Source organism: Styela clava, chromosome 1, assembly GCF_964204865.1.
Source record: "Styela clava chromosome 1, kaStyClav1.hap1.2, whole genome shotgun sequence".
Taxonomy (NCBI): domain Eukaryota; kingdom Metazoa; phylum Chordata; class Ascidiacea; order Stolidobranchia; family Styelidae; genus Styela; species Styela clava.
Window position 1 is genome coordinate 5,420,405 of NC_135250.1, and position 23,653 is coordinate 5,444,057.

General features: G+C 36.7%; 1 protein-coding gene across 1 annotated transcript in view; it reads left to right on the forward strand.

Annotated features, from left to right (window-relative positions):
• LOC120337512 (fibrocystin-L-like) overlaps positions 1-23,653 on the forward strand; it is a 65,398-nt gene that overhangs the window by 20,327 nt on the left and 21,418 nt on the right. Inside the window, exons 20-58 of the mRNA XM_039405317.2 lie at positions 310-433; positions 514-771; positions 1,027-1,248; positions 1,704-1,893; positions 2,444-2,564; positions 3,085-3,202; positions 3,509-3,694; positions 4,153-4,316; positions 4,977-5,079; positions 5,209-5,337; positions 5,573-5,730; positions 6,035-6,186; positions 6,729-6,856; positions 7,098-7,244; positions 8,036-8,146; positions 8,628-8,852; positions 9,176-9,421; positions 9,571-9,714; positions 10,387-10,552; positions 10,950-11,064; positions 11,433-11,570; positions 11,967-12,113; positions 12,814-13,005; positions 13,449-13,569; positions 13,999-14,097; positions 14,507-14,634; positions 15,236-15,390; positions 15,965-16,062; positions 16,392-16,550; positions 16,750-16,981; positions 17,520-17,790; positions 18,658-18,790; positions 19,357-19,517; positions 19,772-19,964; positions 20,603-20,756; positions 21,311-21,499; positions 22,230-22,353; positions 22,701-22,865; positions 23,287-23,386. Of these exons, the coding sequence (XP_039261251.2) occupies positions 310-433; positions 514-771; positions 1,027-1,248; positions 1,704-1,893; positions 2,444-2,564; positions 3,085-3,202; positions 3,509-3,694; positions 4,153-4,316; positions 4,977-5,079; positions 5,209-5,337; positions 5,573-5,730; positions 6,035-6,186; positions 6,729-6,856; positions 7,098-7,244; positions 8,036-8,146; positions 8,628-8,852; positions 9,176-9,421; positions 9,571-9,714; positions 10,387-10,552; positions 10,950-11,064; positions 11,433-11,570; positions 11,967-12,113; positions 12,814-13,005; positions 13,449-13,569; positions 13,999-14,097; positions 14,507-14,634; positions 15,236-15,390; positions 15,965-16,062; positions 16,392-16,550; positions 16,750-16,981; positions 17,520-17,790; positions 18,658-18,790; positions 19,357-19,517; positions 19,772-19,964; positions 20,603-20,756; positions 21,311-21,499; positions 22,230-22,353; positions 22,701-22,865; positions 23,287-23,386 (6,166 nt within the window). The remainder of the gene's footprint in view (positions 1-309; positions 434-513; positions 772-1,026; positions 1,249-1,703; positions 1,894-2,443; positions 2,565-3,084; positions 3,203-3,508; positions 3,695-4,152; positions 4,317-4,976; positions 5,080-5,208; positions 5,338-5,572; positions 5,731-6,034; positions 6,187-6,728; positions 6,857-7,097; positions 7,245-8,035; positions 8,147-8,627; positions 8,853-9,175; positions 9,422-9,570; positions 9,715-10,386; positions 10,553-10,949; positions 11,065-11,432; positions 11,571-11,966; positions 12,114-12,813; positions 13,006-13,448; positions 13,570-13,998; positions 14,098-14,506; positions 14,635-15,235; positions 15,391-15,964; positions 16,063-16,391; positions 16,551-16,749; positions 16,982-17,519; positions 17,791-18,657; positions 18,791-19,356; positions 19,518-19,771; positions 19,965-20,602; positions 20,757-21,310; positions 21,500-22,229; positions 22,354-22,700; positions 22,866-23,286; positions 23,387-23,653) is intronic.

Consider the following 23,653-nt stretch of genomic DNA (forward strand, 5'->3'; position numbering starts at 1 on the left):
ATATTTCTAATTTAAACACATATAGTCAGATCATATGCAACTAATTTTGATAAACCATTGTGGAAATGTATGGCCATGAGCTTCATCCGTTAAATATGTCATTGAAGTATTTGAAGCATACAGTTATTTTTTATGTAACTAAAGGTAAACATTGGCGTAATGATATGGTTAAGATGCCGTTCATTGAAAATCAAAAGGTTTGATATTTTTCACCATGTTTCACCTAATATTCTTCTCAATCAATTATCAACATAAGCAGCCATAATATTAATGCGGTTTGATCAGATTATTTTAATGCCTTTGAAACAGGTCGAAGTAACGGTTGAAAATGTACCGAGCAAATGTACTGGGAATTGTGATTTTGAATGGTCCGAAGACAGCACACCTACTGTTGTAAGTGCAACACCTGAAGGTAGCACATTGACAATAACAGGTATTTTTTCTTATCGAAAATTTTCGGCTAAGCGTTAAATGAATATTATTTGTACTTATTTTTTTCTGATACATTTTAAGGTGAAAGATTTGATGCCACCTCAACAGAAAATTCTGTAACAGTTGGGGGAGTGAGTTGTGTTGTAACAGATTCCACTGAAACATCTTTGACGTGCACCCTGGGAGAATCTCCTGCTGGAACCCAACCCGTGGTTGTTACTGTGAATGGAAAAGGCAATGCGAATTCTGTAGATATCGATGTCCCACTGAGTATCACCGGCTTTTCCCCCAATACGGGAAGTGAACAAGGAGGAGCTGATGTTACGGTTACTGGAACAGGTTTGTGGCTTGTATTACTGTGAGTATGAAGCACTAAGATTCTATAATGATGCGGAGATTAACTCTCACTTATTGTGTTACCAAATTACTTTCGATAAAACGAAACACGATATACAGGGGCGTCGCCAGAAATTTTCAAGAGGGGGAGATTTATTTGCCAAGTTAGATCGAAACAGATAGCGAGTCTGGTGTAAAAAGTCTGAATTAGTGAAAATGAATCAATTAAAAATGATCAAAGTTACTTTTGTTCAACAGGATTTTCTAGTGGGATTTCATTGCAGTTTGGAGATTCGACTTGTATAATTATGACACCAGTAGAATACACTTCTTTGACTTGCATAACTGGAGCGGCTACCGGTGCAAGGGTATTGACCGCAACTATGGGGACTCTCTCCGCCACATCTGACGCTGAGTTCGAGTTTGGTGTGTCTACGACCGAAGTTACCGACCTTTCACAAACGGAATTCAATGCATTGGGTGAGTAAAAAAGATTCAAAAAGTTTATGCTACATCACCCTTAAATTTTGCTGATCAGAGACATGCTTCTTTGAAACCCCGCTCTTTGGTGTTTAATTGGTGTCGAAGTCCGTGCAAAAGTCTGGATAAGGGTGCAATTTCTTCCGATTATCTTGCGTTCGAGCAATTCTGAGTAATTTTTAAACAAGTGCTGGATTTCCCAAACGACACCTTCTCTTCACTGTTTAGTGTTCGTGAGTACGTAAGGAATATAAATCTCTAAATCCTGACAAATAGTGCGTTAAAGAGAAAAACAAGCACAACAACAACAAGGATATCAAGGGGAAGAATACTAAAAACACCAACACAGTAAAAAAATACGATACATAGGTTCACGTTCTGTTTTATAATAACATCTCGCAGAAAGTTACTCGTTTACCAATTTCAGTACAATTGACTGCATTGCATACTAATAGGTGGTGATACGACAATTACTGGAACCGGCTTTGGGGACAGCAATGAGAATAATAAAGTATTCATTGGAGACACTGAGGTCATGACAAAATCATGGTCAGACACCGAAATCGTGGTAACACTGCCATCCATGGCGCCCGGTACTTACAACTTGCGAGTACGCATATATCCCGCAGGATATGCTTCTTTTGCGTAAGTTTTCACGTTGAGTATATTTTTGTTGTTTTTTCCTATATCAATTTTTGATTCATTTCATAAAAATCCCTATGATGTTGGTCAGTTACACATGGTGAAGAAAAATATTGAATCGGTGATTGTCACATCGTGCTAAGCATTTGAATTGCGCTTGCCGTCGCACATCTGATCACCCTGCGTGGGTATGAATCCCTTGGGTAGTTCAACGTAAACGCTGGTCGGTCATGGCCTCTTCAGACGACAAGTTCATCATGAACTGGTAACCGTATGAGAGGGAGCAGAAAATCATATAATTAAACTCTTCCCTTCTCCTGGGATGAATATAAAAATCCTGTCTCAAATCAAACTTCAGGAAATCGGTAGTTTTTACCATTTGTTAATTTTTTCATCCAATCGTATTTGCTTTTACTTAAAATTCACTGATCAAATATCTTTACTTGTGTTCTAATTGGACATCGCTTGACGGCACTCTCAAATAACACAGTTCATTATAGACACGTTTTTTAGTACATCTTGCTGTTAAAATAAGATGAAACACTTTTTACAGAATTTCAAACCAAATAACATACGCATTTGAAGTAGATAATATCTCACCGACTACGTCATCGTTATCGGGCGGACGACAGGTGGTCCTCACTGGCAAAGGATTTGATGCTGAAGGCATTGAGGTGTGTACACTTCCGTAAATATCACAAAGCGGTATTGTTCATCAAAATATGGGATACAACGATGAGGAGTCGCGACGACTCTCTTAGTCTCACGTCAATTTTTATGCAATTCCACACTAAACCCACTATCAAGTTCATGGGCCTGAAACAAATGACTGCATGCATAACTAATCTCATACCGCACATGGCCTGGTAACCGGACGTGAGACCGTGGTACACCATATGTTCAAGTCGTCTTATCGGCTTTCCTCTCTTCGGGATATAAATGATATCTCATTATTATTCTTATGATGGTTTTTTGTCTCATTAGCTCTCGGCTCCGCCCAGAGATCAATCTCTTATTTTTCTCAGCGAGTGAGAATAAGTTTGCTTTGAGCGAACTTTCCTGTAAAAAACTACAAATCTAGAAGAAAAGGCGTTTAATAGTTTGGAAATTTATCCACTTTCTCAATATCTCATTCTACAATATATGACATTTTTGGCTCGTCCGTATCTATCATAATTACGTATTTCTGTACAGGTCAGAATTGGTGATACACCATGCATAATAGACAGTTCGCTAACTACAGCAACTTCTATCACATGTACCATGGGGAGCTGTGGAACAACGCATGCGGTCGATAACACTGGACCATGGAGTGAGTCAATAAAGAGTTCAATAGAATTAGATATATAAGGCATTATTTGGTAAATAAAATACAAACCAAATTACAATAAAAAATCACATACAAAATCCTTCCAAGTATTCGAGATTTGATTCAAAAATATATTCGATTCAATTCTGAAATCATCAGGCATTTGTAAATTCTCAGCCCTGTGTGTTAGTATTATAAATATCATGGTTCTTATAAGTATATCTATCTCGTGTCCGAGAAAAGTTCACAAAAAAAATCATTCAAATGACCGAATAGTCAAGTCATTATGTACTGTTATATTTATTTTAGCGCACGGAATCGGATACGCATGGAACCCCGATAAATTGCAGGCCTCCGTCGGTGATGCAATAGCTTGGCAATGGAAACCTCAACTAACGGCATCTGGCGCTTCATATCAAGTATACACAACTAAGTCTGCTGATAGCACTGAATACGACGAAAATGGTTTTCACAGTGGCCCACTATCAACAACTGGTAAGTAAATCTTTACTTGTGTGTTCTCATTTACATTTTGTCCAGGTGATCCAGGTCCAAGATAACTGTGCTTCAATTCTATTTCCGACTCTTTAACTGACCAATGACAGCACATCATGATAGTATGGCATGGGTGGGTGAAACCACTGAAGCATGCTTCCTGAGTATAAATACTGTCATGCTGATCTCCAGAGGTCATTCAGTACTTTGTAGCAGAAGCAACGTGTGCCTTACTTTATATTCTGTTACTTGTGGTGACAACTAAGCTGTTTATGTTGAGTATTTCTTGTGTTCAACGAAACAATATTTACCCCAATAAACAGTAAAAGTATCAAATCTCATTTAGAAGTAGGACATATTTTTATTAAGTCTCACGTGTCGATGCAATTAAAATTCATAATAGTACATAATAATCATAATAGTACATGCAAATAATTGTACAATATTTTTAAATTCAGGAAGTTATTCGTATCGATTCAATAAACCTGGGATCTATTACTACTACGGTTGTGCAAACCAAGCGTGTTCAATGGAGATGCGGGGCGTTGTAACTGTTGAAGATCCAACCGACGTTTCTGCTGTGGTTTCCGTGAAAGTTGGCGATATTGAAGCAACATATCCAGTAAGCCGATGCAATATTTATATGTTACGTGGATTCGAGATAAAAATGAGTTTCCTTAAGATAATTTGCCACAAAATATCTATAAAGTTACATTTACTGTACAACACTGCACAGTACTGTTAGGACTATAGTTTCTCTCTTTTTTCATTTCTCTCCAATTTATTTTTTCTGTCAGGGTAAGTAATATCATTTCTCTCGAGTATCTTTTTTCACCGCTGTTAGGGAATCTCATTTCTCTCGAGTCTATTTTTTTCACATGTTAAGTAATCTTATTTATCTCGAATCTATTTTTCTCTCTTGTTAAGTAATCTCATCTCTCGATTCGAGATAAAAATGAGTTTCCTTAAGATAATTTGCCACAAAATATCTATAAATTTACATTTACTGTACAACACTGCACAGTACTGTAAGGACTATAGTTTCTCTCTTTTTTCATTTCTCTCCAATTTATTTTTTCTGTCAGGGTAAGTAATATCATTTCTCTCGAGTATCTTTTTTCACCGCTGTTAGGGAATCTTATTTATCTCGAATCTATTTTTTTCTCTTGGTAATCTCATCTCTCTCAAATCTATTTTTTCTTTTCTGTTAAATAATCGCATTTCTCTCGAATATATTTTTTCTCTCATGTTAAGTAACCCTTCGTTATGATGTTTTCCTCAGACTGCTGACGGACTATCCGTGGCATGTGAAGTTGCACTGACCCCAACTATCGATTCAATATCACCGTCACAAGGAAATTCTGACACTCTGGTCACTATAACTGGTGAGTGCTTATATATTTCTCCAGATTGGAATTCCGTGAGTAAACTTAGATTACCGACGAATCGAAGCTTCAAAGCATTCTTAATTTGTGCTATCAGTCGGATTCATAATTGTCAATGGGTCTTTTTAGGTACCGGATTCTCCGCAGTTGCAGGAGAAACAACTGTAACAGTCGGAAGTGCGCCCTGCACAGTGGAAGGAACGACGACAGCCACAGAAGTGACCTGCAAAATTGGTGTGGATGCTGGCCTTTCAGTAGGTAAGTACCATATCGGACGGTTTTATGTTTTTCTTTTTCTAATTTTATATACAGTATAATATTTTCTAGGTATTGAATAAATATGCTAAATGCATAGTTGCGTTGATTCGCGTTAAACAATGATTGGAATGAAACATCATATCAAGTAATTAATTCATAATCATCAGTAAATACTACCCACCTTCTATTTAATGCTACAATCAATAATACATGACGCAAAAAACTTTTATTTTAGGACTCAACCAAGAAGTTACAGTCAATGTTGCTAATAAAGGCTCTTCTAGAAGTGACATTCGTCTTCTATCCGCGCGATATTTTGCTCTTACACCATCCTTGTCAAGTGTTTCTCCAGCAAGCGGTTCGCTGGCCGGCGGAACTCGCCTTACAATCACGGTATGTTTGTTCTGAATGTAATATTGTTAACGGTTATTACAAAAAGGTGGCAAAAACAAAATCATTTCGAATGTGTTGTTAATGGTTGACTTAAAATGGGGGCCAACAAGTAGGTTAGAAGTAGTTATTGAATTGAAATAAAAAATAATTGGAAATCTACTTTATATATTTCTTTATTATCTATTCACAGCTTCCTGCTGATTCATTCATTCTCTCGTATTTCTTTTTTTTATTCTCTCTTATTTTTCCATGTCTCTCCTTTTCATTTTCTGAATATTTTCTTTAGTTTTGTTATCATATTTAGGGTGGCGGACTTACGGGAACCTCATCCGTGATAATTGGAAGCGTGGCGTGTGTCATAGATGAAAACACCAGAACTTATACATCGGCACAATGTGTGACAGCTGCAGCCCCAGCATGGTCTGGTGATATTACTCACGAAGTCACCGAAAATGGGTAAGTTAAAATGCTACTGATAATAAACTACGTGGTTGCAGTTTCCTACCATTAAGTCCCATTCACCTAAAACAAAGTTTTCGTGAAACATCACGAGATTCTGGGTTTACCGTTAGGTCGGTCTACCTCGAGATGGACCTGTGGATCGCTTTGATAAATTGTTGTTTTTAAGTTTTTCATTGTTAGTATTGTCAAAGAGAAAACTCGCTTTTATCCACTACCAAAGAGACCAATCAGTCCCAGCTTTTCAGTACCTAAAGATAGTCGCTAGGAGGCTACTACATCTTTTGTTTTAAATGTCCAATAAGACACAATGTTTAATTCAAAATTTTGTAGTTTTATCCTGGTTAAAGAGGAAAGGTTTCCTGACACACTTACCTGCCACGTCCCGCTTGTTCGCCATTCTTTTCAACAAATTCGGTGCTTTAAGGCCAACGAGTGCAGATGTGACCCTGTCCATACTTTGAGTATCGCTCTCTTGTCATTTTGTAATTTTAACTTATCCACTACATATCACGCGAAATTAATTTTTTTTTCTCCAGGGCTGTAATGACAGCAGCTTGCACTGGAACTTGTAGTTTCCAATATTCAGCAGACGCCACTCCCACACTTTCTGATGTCAGCCCAGCAAGTGGTACAGGAACGACTGTTCTTACGCTAACTGGAGCAGGTATGAATACAGAGTAGACTCCAAAATACTGTATTTAAATTTGTAAGTCAAAGATTTTTGATGAAGCTCAAGCGCTAGGCTAGTATGTATAACGTAATTCCACTAGTTAAATAATGAAACTAGATTTGGCATTGCCATTTTTATGAGTTACATCCAGATATGCATTCGATTATCAAAAGCAATTTACATTTATTGTTATAATTCACGGCTAATTTTCATTTTTTAAAACAATTTATTTCAGGGTTTGGAACAGTGGCGGCAGATGTAAGTGTGACAGTTGGGAATACAGTTGGGACAGTAATGGCCGCTACCGATGAAAGCATAAGTTGCACTGTTGCAGATGTACCGGCTGGTGATCACCAAGTAAAAGTTGTAGTTGATGGAAAAGGTATAGTCATAGCCAAGTTCATTTTTTTTATCTAGTAAAAAATAGGGTACTCCCGAAGTATTTGAACCAAGATGGCGGACACCGGAACGTAGTAAGTGTACCAGGTTAGGGTTAGGCCATAATTTTATCCCAATTTTCCTTATTTTAGTTCTATGACGAGTTCGGGGACTAGCCAAGTGACTCCCGTATTATTTGTACCTGAAACTATGGCCTAACCCTAACTTGGTACACATACTACGTTCCGGGATGGCGCGATTGAGCAGGCTAACAAAATTCAGAAATACTGAATATGAATATTAGATGACAAAACTGGGGTAATATACATCATCATTGCAATGGGTAACATTAGTTTTGTTGCTTTAGCATTTATTATGATATTTTGAGCACAATTACTCTATTTAGTTTGATGTCTTGCAACCAGGTTATCGATGAAAAAAAAAATCGCAATTTTGGGTTCAATTATCACCATTGAAAGTCTGAAATTTTGACTCCCACCCGGGAAATTTGAAATAAAGACTCCGACTCTGATGAAAACATGACAAACTCTGACTTCAACTCTCGTAGCCCTGCTTGCCACTTTACTAAGGTTTTACTTTGAACAAAACGAAGATCTTGTGAGATCGATGCTTCGAGTACCTTCAGAGTAATTTAGCGTGACAAGATTTTCGGAATGCTAACTATAGACCACAAGACTGTGCTTTACCATATCGTTGAACTATCACATCCACTTTTCCCCTGTCCTCTAAGCAAGCACATCTTTTATTGGATATATATTCTGAATATAATTATAGGTAACGCTGATCCTGGAACAAGCGCGCCAGTTTTTACAAGTACAGCTGAGATAAGCAGTGTGGACCCTGCCACTGGAAGCATAAACGGCGGAACAGAAGTTACTATTCAAGGTTAGTTTTTCATAGTTTTTTCACCCATTAAAAGTCGACCATACACAAATTACGAGGGAGAAAGGATCCTCCATTTTTACCGAGGAAAGGAAATCAGGTCGTTCTTTTTTACTAGGGATAAGAAATCGGGTTATCAATTACCGACACCCGAATTCTAATATCCAGGTATAATTCGAAAGATGTGGAAGTTTAGTTTGGTATTAATGTCGTTATCAGTGAGATTGCTTTGGGGAATTTATCAACCGACGTCGCTTCCAAATCTTGCATTTTGCATCCAGTTAGGTATTATCTACCCAGTTTATTACACCATGAGGTGAGCATGGGATTTAAACCCTGCGATTCCAGCAGACTCACGTTCATTTCTTTAACCACTAATCTCTACCAAAAAAATGCTAAATTGTCTTGAGTACGCTATACTATTTTCGTAAAATTAGGTACCAGATCATCGAAATTTGAAAACTATTATATTTATTCTGTCCAGGAAACGGCTTTGTTGAGGGTAGTACATCAGTTGTTGTTGAAGACACAGGAGCCGCATGTACTGTTCTATCAGTCTCACCAAGCGAACTGAAAATTGCAACTCCAGCCCATTCTGCTGGACAGGCTCAACTCATTGTTACATCAAACAATGTCCAGTACGGCCCGCAAACTTTTGATTACTCAAACGATGCAACTCCAACTGTAACCCTTGTCGAGCCAAGCACAGGTAAAATTCATAATATATTATTCGTTATTACATAGCTTATGGAATTGGAGTAGAATGACTACTGCTCCGTTCTCTCATACACATATATATAATATATCTCTAATATTTTATCCAAATACTTTGGTGGATATATTTTCAAGCTTTGATTAGAAAACTAGCTCAAACAAACAGCTCTTTTGTATTCTTTCTAAATTTCTACATTCACCCCATTGCCTCAAAAGCTCAACAAATAATACAAAAAATAATACCCGCGAACGCCACATAAATGTGGGGGTCCCAAGACCCTACAAATTACTTACGCAATGTCTTTTTTATTTTGGCAGCTAAGGCTGGAGAGACGATCACCTTGACCGGAACGCAGATTGGCAGCGCACCCTTAGTAACCATTGGTGGTGTGCCGTGCGAAGTCACTTCACCATCTGATACCAGCACGCAATGCACTCTTGGTGCACGATACGGTGGGGCCGCTGCTGTATCAGTGAAAATAGCCGAACTTGGATATGCTACAATTGCTGGAACCGCGACGTTCGAGTACACATTCGACATTACTTCCATAACTCCAGATACAGGTATTTTTACGTTTCAATTTTTGATACCAAATTGTTTTTGTCGACTGACTTGATTTGTTCGTTTACATTTTTACTTTCATTTAATTAGGTGGTAGACAGAACTGTTAGAGTATTCAATTTTGCTTCATCAGATTTTTTTCCTGTTTCAGGGGCTATCGGTGGCGGTCAGGTGGTGACTATTGCGGGAGACGGATTTGCAGCAGAATCTGTTGTTGAGATTTGTGGAGAAAAGTGCGAAATTTCTGAAGTCCAGGCAACGTCAATCACATGTGAGACGCCAGCAACGGACGAAGGTACGTACCGTTTAAAAATGAGTTCCTTTAGAAACAAGGATCTATATAATGACCCTTAGTTATATCCTATGAGAACAAGGTGATAAGTGAACTAGTGTACGACGAGTGGGATAAGTGAGGGGCAAGTGGGATAAATGTGGGACAAGAGTGGGACAAGGAATAAGTGTGGAACCAGCGCGGTTCAAGTATAGGACAAGATGCACAATTGGGGACACGGGGAACAAGTGTGAGACAAATGGGAGAAGTGAAAGACGAATTGGGACGAGGTTGGGACAGTATGGAGCAATAGGGCAAGTATGGCAAGTGGAACAAGTGAGAGACTGACTAGTGGGATAGTTGTGCGGCAAGGGTGGGACATTCGGAACAGGTGCGGGTTAAGTGTGGGACAATTGCCGAACAAATGGGACAAATTTGTGACGAATGGGAGAAGTGTGTGACAAATGCGGAACGTGTAGGGAAACTGGGACAAATTTGGCAAGTGTCGGACAAATGGGAAACATGTAGGGCGAATGGGACAAGTAGGGCAAGTGGAATAGATGGGGAACAGTAGTGGGACAAACAAAGCACAGGTGTGGAACAAACGTATAGGGCAAGTATAGACTTTCGTGGACACCCGGCGCTATTATTACCAATTTTTTTAAAATCATAACTTCGATATAAAATTTATTACAGGCAAACAATGCGATGTACAAGTAAAAAATTCCGATACGGACAGTGTCTCACTGACTGCAGATTATCAATACGACGAGTCAATTTCTCCGACAATTACATCAGTTTCCCCAGCGACTGGCGGAACTGGAGGAGGAACAGTTTTAACCGTGGAAGGAACCGGCCTGAGGTATGTAGTTATAGAGAATATGTTTGGGAATATTTCTTACAACGTGACTCTATGAGCCAATGAGTCTTCGAGCAAGCTTTCGGTACATGATGTTTCACACAAACACTGGTTGAATATGGCTTTTCCACCAACTGCAGAGACCATTCTTACAGACTTACAGATACTTACCCTCACAAACCCACCATACTGTCAAAGAATCGAAGTTTTTTTGGTTTGGTATTGTTTAACAGATTCATTACACCCTGATGAATTTGATGGGATTTGATCCCGAAATTTCAAACTTGTGATGTTGGCATAGTTAAGCATAACGCATTGCCCACTATAGGCCGTTGGGTACAATTGAATTTAAAGTTACTTTGTTTAATTTGTATTCTACGTTTAATTTTCTTCTTTTCAGTGGAATTTCTGAAGTAACCATCGCTGGAAGCGTCTGTGATTTAGATTCAGATTCTATTACTGAAACCTCTTTCCAATGCACAACAAACTCTCATTCAGGAACTACCAAAACCAGAGTAAGGGTTGTTTACTGTTAAAAATATGTAGTTAGTTTTGTATGCTTACTACATGATTCTAATGTATCGTGATGTACTTTTCTTAAAATTACCCATTGCTTCACTTCAGGGTTTCAAGATCTGAAGGATCACTATGTGTGTCTACAAACAGATCTATATCCTGATGGCTATTGCTATTCTATTTATTAAGAACTCAACGTTGCGATATACGTTTAGGAGTTATTTCTAACGGTCAACTAACTCGGCCATAGCTGTATGCTATTCATTATTCTAATACCTAAATGACTGCAACTGCAATTGACGAATTCGTTATGCCGCAACTTAAATTTTCATATGGCTCCGAATAAAAGTTAGTTTTTTTTTCAAAGGTTTTAGCTCGATCGGGATCTCATGGATTGGCGAGCGTTGCTGGTGATAATTTTGAATACATCGACAGATGGTCGTCTGTTTTTACATGGGGTGGAGAATCTTTACCACAAGATGGAGAATTTGTCGTCGTTCAAGAGGTATTTACGAGTAGAATGGGCGTTTGAGACATGTATTTTAATTTGTTGCATTTACATCGAATATATAGCCCAATTTACCAACTATTCACGCGCCTTTGAAAGCTCATAAAGTCCCGTTACAATCAAATTTTGTTATGAAGTGAGTTCTCAGTATATTTTATTCTGGTTTGTTATCTTTTCATCCGTATTTATCTAATTCCAGTAACACCTATTAAAATTAGATAACGTATTCAGTCATGAAATTAAACAAAACAACCTTATTTTGGGATGCGTAATTCGTGCTTGGTTTAAGAATCACTTGAAATACTATAATGTTAGTATATGTAATTGGATTACCTACTATGGATTGAAAAGCAGTAACTTTTTTTGTTAGTAACACTGTTTCCATTTTAATAGGGTCAGACCGTTCTTCTTGATACATCAACCAACATACTGAAAATGCTTCTTATACAAGGCGGTACAGTGATTTTCGAAGACGGAAGATCAGACGTAACTCATCTACAAGCTGAGAATATATTAATCGTGGGCGGTGGAAAATTACAGGTAACAATTCTAAATATATTATTAATTGACCTAATATAATAAATTGGATTTAAATACTCGCGAATAGTGATGAATACCACACAATATTCTCCTCAGCTTTTCATTTTGCTGGAACGAACTGTTTTCAAATTTAGGTCTTGGTAGATATTTTGTTATCAGCGATAAAACTATTTAAAACGTATAAAAATGTGTTATATATATCCAACTGATCATAGACACTGGTAGTTACGCCAGTTTCTTTATATTCAAATACAATTATATTCAAGTTAGGAATAATGCTGTGGTATCACATTTTGAAATCAAGGAGGTATTAACATGCAATTTATCCCAAGTAAATTTGCTTAAAGCAAGGTTGCACGCACTCGCACAAATAAAGGTACAGTTCACCACTGATGTGATATTTGTGATAATAGCAACTTACTACAGAATTCTTGTGGTGCATTACGCTGAGTCAATACGGGTTGAAGTAAGACTTGAAGCGGTTCAATTTGATTAGATCGGAGAATGAGTCTCGTACTTCTGTTGGCATTAACAGAACATTACGGCATTTGGCTGGATTCATCACGATTCGTAAATTGAGCTAGGGGAAGTAAACAATATAATGCCTAACAACCTTTATTATTTTCGGATAATGTTATTGCTTCGTTTGTTTTCTTTTTTGATACTTTTTGTGAATCTTAAATTCGACTTTATACTAAAGATTGGCACTGAAGAGGAACCTTACCAATCAAACGCACTAATCACAATGCACGGGCATTTACGCTCTCAAGAGTTACCAATCTACGGTGCTAAGACATTAGGAGTCAGAGAAGGGGTTTTGGATATGCACGGAAAACGCATAGACAATACATGGGTTCTACTCGCTCAAACAGTCGAAAGTGGGGCTACACAGGTATTATGTTTTACTATTATCAGTCAAGGGATGTTCAAAAAATCAATATTCGAGTACATTTGGGTTTTATTATATTAAATATAGAAAATTTTTGAATTCCGGATTAATTTAGAATAATTTTTTCTTGAAAATTAGAGATTTCGAACCATCAGACAAGCAGATCGAACGTACGATATCTTAACTGGTAACAAAAACACTGAGAAAACAATGGCCTTTATATTATATGTCATTTCCAGAAATGATCAACATGAAAATATTATGATTTACGTAATTTCGCACATGAACTTGCTGCCTCCAATTTGGAATGTATTCGATATTCCATAGTCATAAATATTTTTTCAGAATGTATTCGGAATAGTCAAATATTCGGTTTTGGCCATCCCAGATTGTCATTCATAGGACACTCCCCGCCTGTGTTACCTAATTAAAAAAATTCTCTTTAGCTTCAATTACAAACTCCAGTTGCGTGGGCAGTTGGAAGTACTGTCGTGGTTGCATCGACCGGATTCCGTCACAGCCAAAGCGAAAATGAAGAGGCAGAGATTGCAGCAGTGTCAACTGACGGTAACAATAATGAATGGAAAATAAAATTTTGCTTTTTTGGAAAAAATTATTAGCTATTAAATCTATCTATTAAATTAGTTAATTACGGCAACAATGTGAATAATTCTAAGTCCATGCGTCTGGAACCAATAACTGGGTAGCTATTCCCATGGCATCTCATATCACTGGGTTCGAGCCCCAAGTTCCCCATCATACCCAGGGAGTAATAAATTGGGTAGGCAGAGAAAGGCCAGAAAATTCATGTTTCAAATAACAGTAGCTCCATCCATGCATAACTTGACACGTCAGTGGCTGCTTGTACTTAGCGAAATGTGCGAGTAAGTGCCGTTTAAGAAACTTGTGTTAGTGTGAAGCCATAATCATAATTATTTACAGGCAATCTGTTTTCTTTCTATTTATTTCTCAACGTCCAACTTGTATGTTTTTCAGGAATGACTTTAACATTGGCACAACCACTTGCTCATCGGCATTTGGGAATTGAAGAAACTTATGAAACACCAAAAGGACCAGTAACGTTCCAATACAGAGGTAATTCCCGTGGTATTCACATTTATTGGACACGGAATGGACGTATTGGTCATTTTTTTGATTTTTTTTGTTGTTGTTTTTTCCTTATTAAACTACTGGACCAATTGTTTTGAAATTTTTAGTGATTAAAGATTGTTGTTGTCACTAGAAGGCTTTTTTTTTTATTTATTTCAAAAATGTGTGTTGGCTCTATGGGATTCGTTTTTCACTTTGAAATTTGTGTGATGACATCAAAATTAAAATTTTATATGTATGGCGATTTCGCGGTCGTATTTAACAAACTGGTACTGTAAAAGATTCAATACTACTTTGTTTTGGCTTTCATGTCCATATATCTTGTTATGAAATGACTTGTACTTTCTCTCATACCAATGCTTCAATAATAACCTCAATAATTTTGTTTTCATAGCTGAAGTCGGTTTGTTGACAAGAAACATTAAATTCCAAGGATCGAGTGACAAGTCCTGGCATGATGTAATTGAAGCATGTGCAGATGGTTTCAATACTGGAATGTTTGCAACTCAAACCTGTTTCCAAGTAGGTTGAACTGCAAAGAACATTGGTTTCCAACCTTTTCTGATACATTTCCTCCTTTGCTTATATTGAAAACTTTTCATTCGTTTCTCACTATGTCCTAAATCATTATTTCATTATTTGTTCAATATTCATTGGATCATTAGCTAGTTATATGCAAAACTCTGTATAATAAATAAACATAAATACATATTTCAATATTAATGAGCTAAATAAAATTTACCCCCCCCCCCCACCAAAAAAAAAAATAATAATAAACGTTCCCCCCTGGTTGGTAAACGCTGGCATATAAGTATATGAGACCTGTGAGTACCTGTTCCCCGTACCTTTAGATGTAAGGTGCTCCTGACGTATGTGCACCAAGATGTCGCATAACCTGAACCCTGACCTGGTACACATACTTTGTTCAGGTTGTGCGCCATACTTCGGGAGGTCAAAATGTAATTAGTGGGAAGATCTCCAACCTGAATTTCTTCAGAGGTCAAATAGGCACGCAATGTGTTTATGATTCCAAATGTTTCACAAACTAATTAAATAATTCTAAATAGAACATCATCTTTTGAATGAATAATGAATTTGAAAAAAAGATAAATCGTTTGTTTAGGGCCGATTTGGTGAAGAGATGGGATCGGATGAATTTGGTGCATCCATCATGATACATTCGAAACAACCTGCAACCGATCCCCATCAACCCCTCGCACTAGCTCGTCTTGAATATGTAGAATTGAATTATGTTGGACAGGCGTTCAGACTTGGCAGGTATTAAATTTTGTTTTTTACCATTTTATACCAATTTACAATTTGAATATATTTGAAATTCAGTGTAGGTAATGCATCTGTAAGTACGCGTTATTTAAATTTGAGACAAAATATAATATCAACATTATCAAGAATAGGGGGTTTCTCAAAAATGTTGTGTCCCACTTGTCTCACATTTGTCTCACTTGCCCCACACTTGTCCCAATTATATGAATAATCTATCCTTCTGCCAAAGTATCACGGTATATCTATTTTAACCCAAAACATAGCATGAATTCCACTTTCACATGTTCATCTTGACCATTTGTTCCACGATAACATATCTCCCTTAACTCAAAAACAATGTGAAAAGTGAGAGAAGTATGTCACAAGGGGTACAATCAAATTTTTAGACCCTGGAAAAAGACAGTAAATGACTATTTAAAAGTCCTAATATTATTATTCAAAAATTGGTAAGCTGAAGATAGAGATATTTGTTAAAACTTTTGTTTCTCACTATGCCATTCATATTATTAATTATTCCTGAGACATGATGCTGGCAGTGATCTGGCACCTTTTTTATTTATTTATTTAGATATCCAATTCACTGGCATTTGATGGGGAACATGTCGGAGGCTTATGTGCGCGGGTGTGCAATTCACCAATCCTTCAATCGCGCAGTAACCATCCACGGTAGGTTATTTTTACCAAGAAGAAAATATTATGTGGGAAAAAATATTGTGGGAATTCATTGTTAGTGAGTTCTATACAAAAGAGAACCTGTTATTAAAGTCTTTAATCGCACCACTGGTCATGCCTCCTCACACAGTACAATGACATCACTTATTACGCACAATACCGTCACACTTTTGGTTTATCAGTATTTTTATTGAATGACCATCTCTCATTGACATCTTAAATAAGTTGGAATTGAAATAACCAATCCAATTACATGCGCTGTGTTTTGTGTTGAGAATGGGATTCTGACTACATGACAATACATTAATTTTGTATTAATCAAGGGACACACAATCTACTTGTTGAACAAAATGTGGCATATAATGTAATGGGAGGAAACTATTTCGTTGAAGATGGAATTGAAACCAACAATATAATACAATATAATCTGGCGGTTTTTACCAGAGCAAGTTCGTCGCTGCTCAATGATGACGTTACACCAGGTTAGATTGGATTTTTTCCAAATAAATACTAATGATTCGACTTGGCGATAAGTTTTTAGTATTGGAAATGGTGGTTTTTCCATGTTACCACACAATAAGTCGATGCAAGAATATTGCATTATTTTTTTCTCTGTTCGACAGTTTCAGTATTGAAGTAAATATATTCTGTTACGATTATTGCATGTTTATTTCATTTCAGCGGCTTTTTGGATTACCAATCCAAACAACATTGTTAGACACAATCACGCAGCTGGTGGAACTCATTTTGGTTTCTGGTATCGTATGCATGCGCACCCTGACGGTCCATCCTTCACTGAACTTGTTTGTCAACAACATGTCCCACTTGGAGTATTCCAAAACAACACCGCTCATTCAATGGGATGGTTCGGATTGTGGATTTTCAAGATTTATGAACCTATGGAAGGCGATAGGTATGAATCAATCGGGTGTTTTTTCTCTAAACAATGCTCTAAGCAAGCAGTCACTATATTATGATTTTTACATGTTTATCTCGGGGGAGAGGAAAGTCGATAACACAGCTTAATCATATGACAAACCATGGCGTCTTGTCCGTTTATCGTACCGGTCCATGTCGGGTATGGGATTAGTTAGCCGTTTGTTTCAGATGCATGGACTTGATGGTGGAGGGAGCCATATCCGACCAGCAGCTTTGTGAACCACTCTATAGCGGGGTGAAATTCAGCAATCCTCTCGCACATAATTATCCCCACTCGAGATTCGAACCTGTGATCAAAAGGCGGGTAATCAGAAATGCGGTGGCGAGCGTGCGGTAGAACATGGTCCACATGTAGAGTGGTTTTATGTTTTAGAATCAACATCTTCTAATGTAGTCAATCATACTCATTCTTTACACCTATGATGTTCTCTGGATAAATATGAAAACCTATCCTGGTCATAGTATTTTGAATTTCACTCTTGATTCTCATTCTTACTCTTTTTTTACCACAGTTGCAGCAGTTCACTTCCAATCGCTGCAAAGTTTGATTCGCTCAAAGCCTGGCATTGTGAAAAGGGTGCTGAGTGGGTTATTGGTGGAGCTATACAATTTCAAAACTTCATGTTGTCTACTAATGAAGATTCTGCTATGGATATAAAGACAATTACTGGCAGAAATGTTAATTATGATCCATTTCGTGGAGCAAGGGTTAGTGATTCCTGGCTAGTTGGAGAGTCTAATTGGGCAGCAAGCCTCGGAATGACATCTACACCAACTGCAATTGTAAGTTACAATAGTGAATATTTTTAATATATACTTGATGGAAAAAGCTGGTTAGACAGCTTAAATAGTAAACAAATTACGTTTATCATTTATATATTAGGGCTTGGAGCATAGATAGACATTGAGGAATCCAGACATTTTCACACCGAATCATTAGCTCAGAACCTTCTAAATGTCGGCAGAGTAATTCCCAAAACAAAAGAGATCGAACATGTTTCCTATGTTATTTGCATTAGGCCGGACATTGAGTCAATGAGTGAAATAAAATGACATTGACTATGATAAAATATCTTCTTATCAAATACTTGTTATTGTTTTTCATAAAAACTTATGTGAATAAGCTCAAAAAATCATTCAAAATAATAAGCATGGAATTGCATTTACAATATAAAAGTTATGTTTTCATAAAACTGGTATTGGTTATCCAGTTAATGGATTATAGGATTAATGTAGTGGCAATTTTACAATAATGTTATGATAGGCCATTTACATGCAAGTTGTTTCATATATATTGGTCTCATTGCTGATCAACACAGATTGTAGAGATATCTGTTATGAATTTGATAGCTCAAAGCTCTCAGTCATTGAATCGACTCGATTTGAGTCAAATTGCTCCAGTCATCTAACTGGAATAGCTCAGAATTGTGCTTAACCAACTGCCAGACTTCAGACTTGACTCTGGATTCAGCTTACCTATGATTGGGCTTGACTTAAACTTGGGATTTCGGGACTTCTATCCAACACTGTTAAGAAATAGTAACTACTAATAGAATTGAATAAGTTTATGTCATATTTCAACCCCCTATCGCTCTCCCCACTTATAGAAAATGTCATCAATTATTCACATTTATGTCTTATTTTAAACAGAAAGTGCCCATGTCCCAAGGTATATACATATATGGTGTCAACTTCATCAATTGGAGGGGACCAACTTTTGCAATAACGGTCATCTCTGGCACCTGTACAAAATTCTGTGGCGGATTTAATGTTTTCCTTGAAAGTGAGTTCATATTTGTTACTGTCATTGATTTTAGCAATTAACATAGATCATTTTTGTCGGTGGGCCATATAACCGACTTTAGACATCTAGCTGGATTTAGTTTTTTTTATGTACACAACGAATTAAATCAAGCAGCAACAATACAGGAGTATCAGTCACAATATAATGCAGCAACGGAATACATTAGCGATGACCAGATCGCCGCAAGAAATGCAACCTAGGAGAATGAGGGTATCACTTAGCCTTAGAGCAAAAAAATTAATGCAGCTACAAGAGTAAATAACAATATGTATTTTGACCCAATTGAGCCCCCTTTTAAACATAAACTGTCGAATTAGGATTTCATGATTGATGGAGAAAACTTTTAGTGTTGACTAGGTCCACACTAAATGACATGGCTGGCTGGTCTGTGATGTGTGGCTCTGGATTGTCTGAATGGATTTAATTTCAACCGGGATATTGGGATAGGATAAATACTCAAACATGCTGTCCGGGGCACCTAGCCCTTCCTGAGTAAAACAAATTAAATGTTTTTTCTTTATTAGTAAAACCTCTCTAAATTACAGAACTCACATTCACGAATTCACCAGTACGCACTACGTGGAGTTGGGTGCATGAGGTTGTTTACAATGACGTTGATGGTACATTCACAGGATTAGGAGTTCCCAAAAAACTGGTACCATGGGGTTCCCATATTGCTGGAAGTACTGCAACTGGAATATGTGAGGTAGCATTTTAGAATTCGAAATACAATTTTTATTCATTAGTATATTCATTCTTATATAAGTTGGAAGTTACGGTATTTGGCATTGGACTATCTAACAATATATTACAATACATGTATCTGTGAAATTTTTCAGTACTTTCACAATCAACTTTTTTTATTTTGTTTTGAGATAAATTCTTAACACAATGTACTAATCGTTTATTTGTGACTTGCAAAAGTACAAAAATTCATTTTATTTGCGATTTTTCTTGCAGGAATCTACAAACCCTTTGTATGGTGCAACTGATGCAATTTCAACAGGACTTTGCGATTGGACTGTTGACTTTCATCGTTTTGCAATGAATAACGTTGCCCCATCTTCTCTGGAATACCAAGATTTTATTTGTGAAAACCAGTATGGCACAACATTTTCCACATATCAAAAGAAAAGACTCACACATAAATTAGGTGAGACTTGATGTGATTTAAAACTTTATGATGTGAAAATTAGACTCGGTAAGTAACTGCCCAATGTATTCAAATTCTTCAACCTAATCCATATTTGAAACCTACTTTAAAAACCTTAAACATATAGTATGTACCAAATCAATCATTGTATAATTAGAAGCAAAACTTAATTAGTGAGGGCATGTTTGGGTCACTTGGGTGTATACTTTATTTGAAAAGATTTGTCATCACTTTTGAATCAATGGCAAAAAAATTTATGAAGGATGCTGGCCTGCTGAATACTGTATTTCACGGACCATGAGATGTACCGGGCTATTGGGCGCAAATTGTACTGGTACTGGTTTTGAGTGTGGGCAAATAAAGCATAAAGCACTACCTGATCCATACATTAGACGCACCGGCTTATAAGGTGCACGATCAATAGTTGAAATAAAAAGAATTTAAAGTGTGTCTTACGGTCTGTGAAATACGGTATATGAAATATTATTGTGGTTGATAAAAACTTGAAAATTTATTAAATCTTTAACTGTCATATTGCTATTTATTATAGAAAACAACCCCAAATTGAGAATAAAAATGAGTTTCAAATTTTTGTTTTATGATATTGGAGCGATTTGAATTCTTCATTGTATCTTTAGGATGGATGCTCTTACTTCGTAGCCGTGAAACTTATAAATGCTGGTTTGAAAATGGCGAGCACATCTCCAACTTGACTTATAATGCAGGATTATATGATTTCAATCACGGTGACTATCTGATCATAAAACATCCAGTCAATCAAAAGCCTGACAAGTTAGTTTTAGTTTTGTTCATTCATTAATTTATGTTATAGGATAGGATCCACATATTTATCCCATGTGAAGGGAAAGCTGAAAAGACGACTTAACCATATGGCAAACCACGGCCTCTCGTCCTGTTACCAGTCCATGTCGAGTATGGGATTAGTTTTAGTTATTTGTTTTTTGGAAGCATGGACTTGATGGTGGAGGAAGCCATAATAATCTAGGATGTAATCATTACAATCAAGGATGGGCATTTCCCATCAAATATTTGAATCAAAACGAATAGCCAATTATTCGAATCAGTCCAGACGAAAATTTGGAATTGCTGTCATCTTGTTTTTTTTTGTACGCCAGTGGTTGAAGTGATTACATCAATTTTTTATTGAAGCCCTAATTTTCAAAATTCAATTCTGACATATAAATTTTTCATTCTTTGTGAGTTAGTGCTTTGTATAATGTGCCAACAATCGATCGATTGAATAAAAGAAAAATTTCAACTTTGACACTTATTCTTTTTCTTTGTTTAACTATCTTGTTACAATACTTTCATTTTGTTTAAATTAGAATTACAATGCATGATAATGACGATAGGACCATGGAGGAAATGGAAAAATTAACAGCAGCCAGTTCACATCTGGCATGGTATTACAGTGCGGAAGATAAGATGGTAGAATACATGGTCAAGAATGAAGACGAGGAATCTACAACTCCAACTGACTGGGAGACATACTCGGTCGCACCCAAATATTACAGGTAATGTTAAAGCAAGATGACCTAGCGATTAAAGTTTTAAAGATTACACATCTTGGGTTTGGACCCATGCGACCTCACCTTACTCAGGGGGTAATAAATCGGGTAGGAAATGCTGGACTGGAAAGACTGGTCTTTGCAAATAATAAGTATCTCATCACATATTGTTATATATCGTAACTAACAGTTGGGGTTACGTGAAACTAACTACCTTTCCTTGCTTTATATGCTTTTGCGCTGGTGGATCCGTATGCGTATAACGCAAGGATGCTGTAGCAAGAGTGAAAATGACTATTCTATTCAATTCAAGAGTCTTGCTGCAATACTAACACAAATATATTTCTGTAACGTTACAGAAATACATTTGTGTTAGTGTGCAGCAAACTCTTGAATAGTTAGATATCAGTGGTATCTTATCCTGAGCCTTGTTTGGAGGAAGAGACATGAGTATGCCTATAAAGAGGCTTATAAGAATCGGTTGTTTTTATGTTTTATTTATTTATAGTAATATTTATTGATCCGATAACTACCAAATTTTATTTTACAAATATTATTTTTAGTGTTTTGACAACTATTTGTCAATATGTATGTATATGAATATATATTAATTAGGAATTTCATTATATATTTTTTAATTTTCTTGGGTTTAGTTGAAATACTAATGTACGATAATCAGCTATAGTTTAGTCTGTTTAATTGGAATTTGTGTTGAGAAAAACCATCCACAATTTAGGTGTTTTTACAAAGACTGCATTCAGCCACTCAGCACATCTGGTTTGCCTCGAGCTCGAGAACTTCCAGCCAATTACACGACTGTTTCAGATCTTACCACACACAGTGATTGTTTCGTATTTGAGGCAAGAGTTATTTTTCAATATTTTTTCTACTATATCTAATCATATTGATTCGAAGCAAAAAGTAGATTTCAAAAGTTTAAAAATATTTCGAAATAATGCAATTTAACTTAACTAAAGTAAAATACAGCATTAACAAAATAGGGATAGAAAGACAAATAGCAAGATTCCACTTTTTGAGCCATAACTTTTACCTCTCAGCCTTAAAAGGTAAACAAAATCAGGATTTATTAGGGTAGGCGTATATGATGAAATTAATTTTTTTTGCCTCATGCCTGCATCCACATTCTAAGCCCTAATTCTTATTATGCCGTGGAATCTTTTGAAAATAACTTTTCACCTGATTTCAGGGAGATTCAGCTGAAGACAGCCCCAATGCCACAATTCCAGAGGATTGTTGGGTTGTGTGGGCTGTGCCACAGGCAAGGCTTAATAAAGTTTTTATACGCGGAACAGTGAGTTTAGATCCTGCAGTTCCGGCAATGGCACTATCTGCTACACACATCGTTGTACAGGTATGTAAACTTAATGTCAAAAAGAGGGATAATGCAACTCTGCAGTGAAGAGTATAGGACAGGTTCTCGTATTCACCCTACAGGGGGAAAGCCTATCAGGTGGGTTGATCATATGGCCTAGCATAGCTTCCTGTTGGGTTACCAGTCCATGTCGGGTATGGGATTAGATAGCCAGTTATTTTTTTAGATGCATGGACTTAAGGAGGAAGCTGTAACTGACTAAGCAGTCAAGTAAATCACCCTATTGGTGATGAGTCGAGCAATCTATTCACACATAATTAATTGCATTTAAAAACTCAAATGCTGACATTTGTCAGTTGATTAGAACTTATTCGTTCCGTGGACATTAACGAAACTGTAGCTGTCAATTCAATCAATTCTGTATCATGTTATGCTTTCTTTTCAATATTCTAAATTCTAGGGCTCATTGTACGTTGGTTGGGATGACAGTGATCCACATCCTGGTGTAGTGGATTTTACACTTCGTGGAAACACTACAAGTGAAGAGTTGGATGCAACTGGTGAGTTTTTGTGATAGTTCTAGCAGAAGCTTGATAATTTTAAAACAGCAAAGCTGTGCTTTTCGAATTGAATAGTAATTTATCCGAATTTATTCATACGAAAATTTTCTATTTGAGTCATATGCTTTGTAGTGGAGCCTTCAAACTTTTTTGTCAAGCCATATTTTCAAAATGCTATTCACTTTTCTTCCTAGTGTTTCTTATTGGGAGTAACAACTCAGCGAACTATCTGAGTGATGGATTATATTCTTTCAGTAATTTTAATAC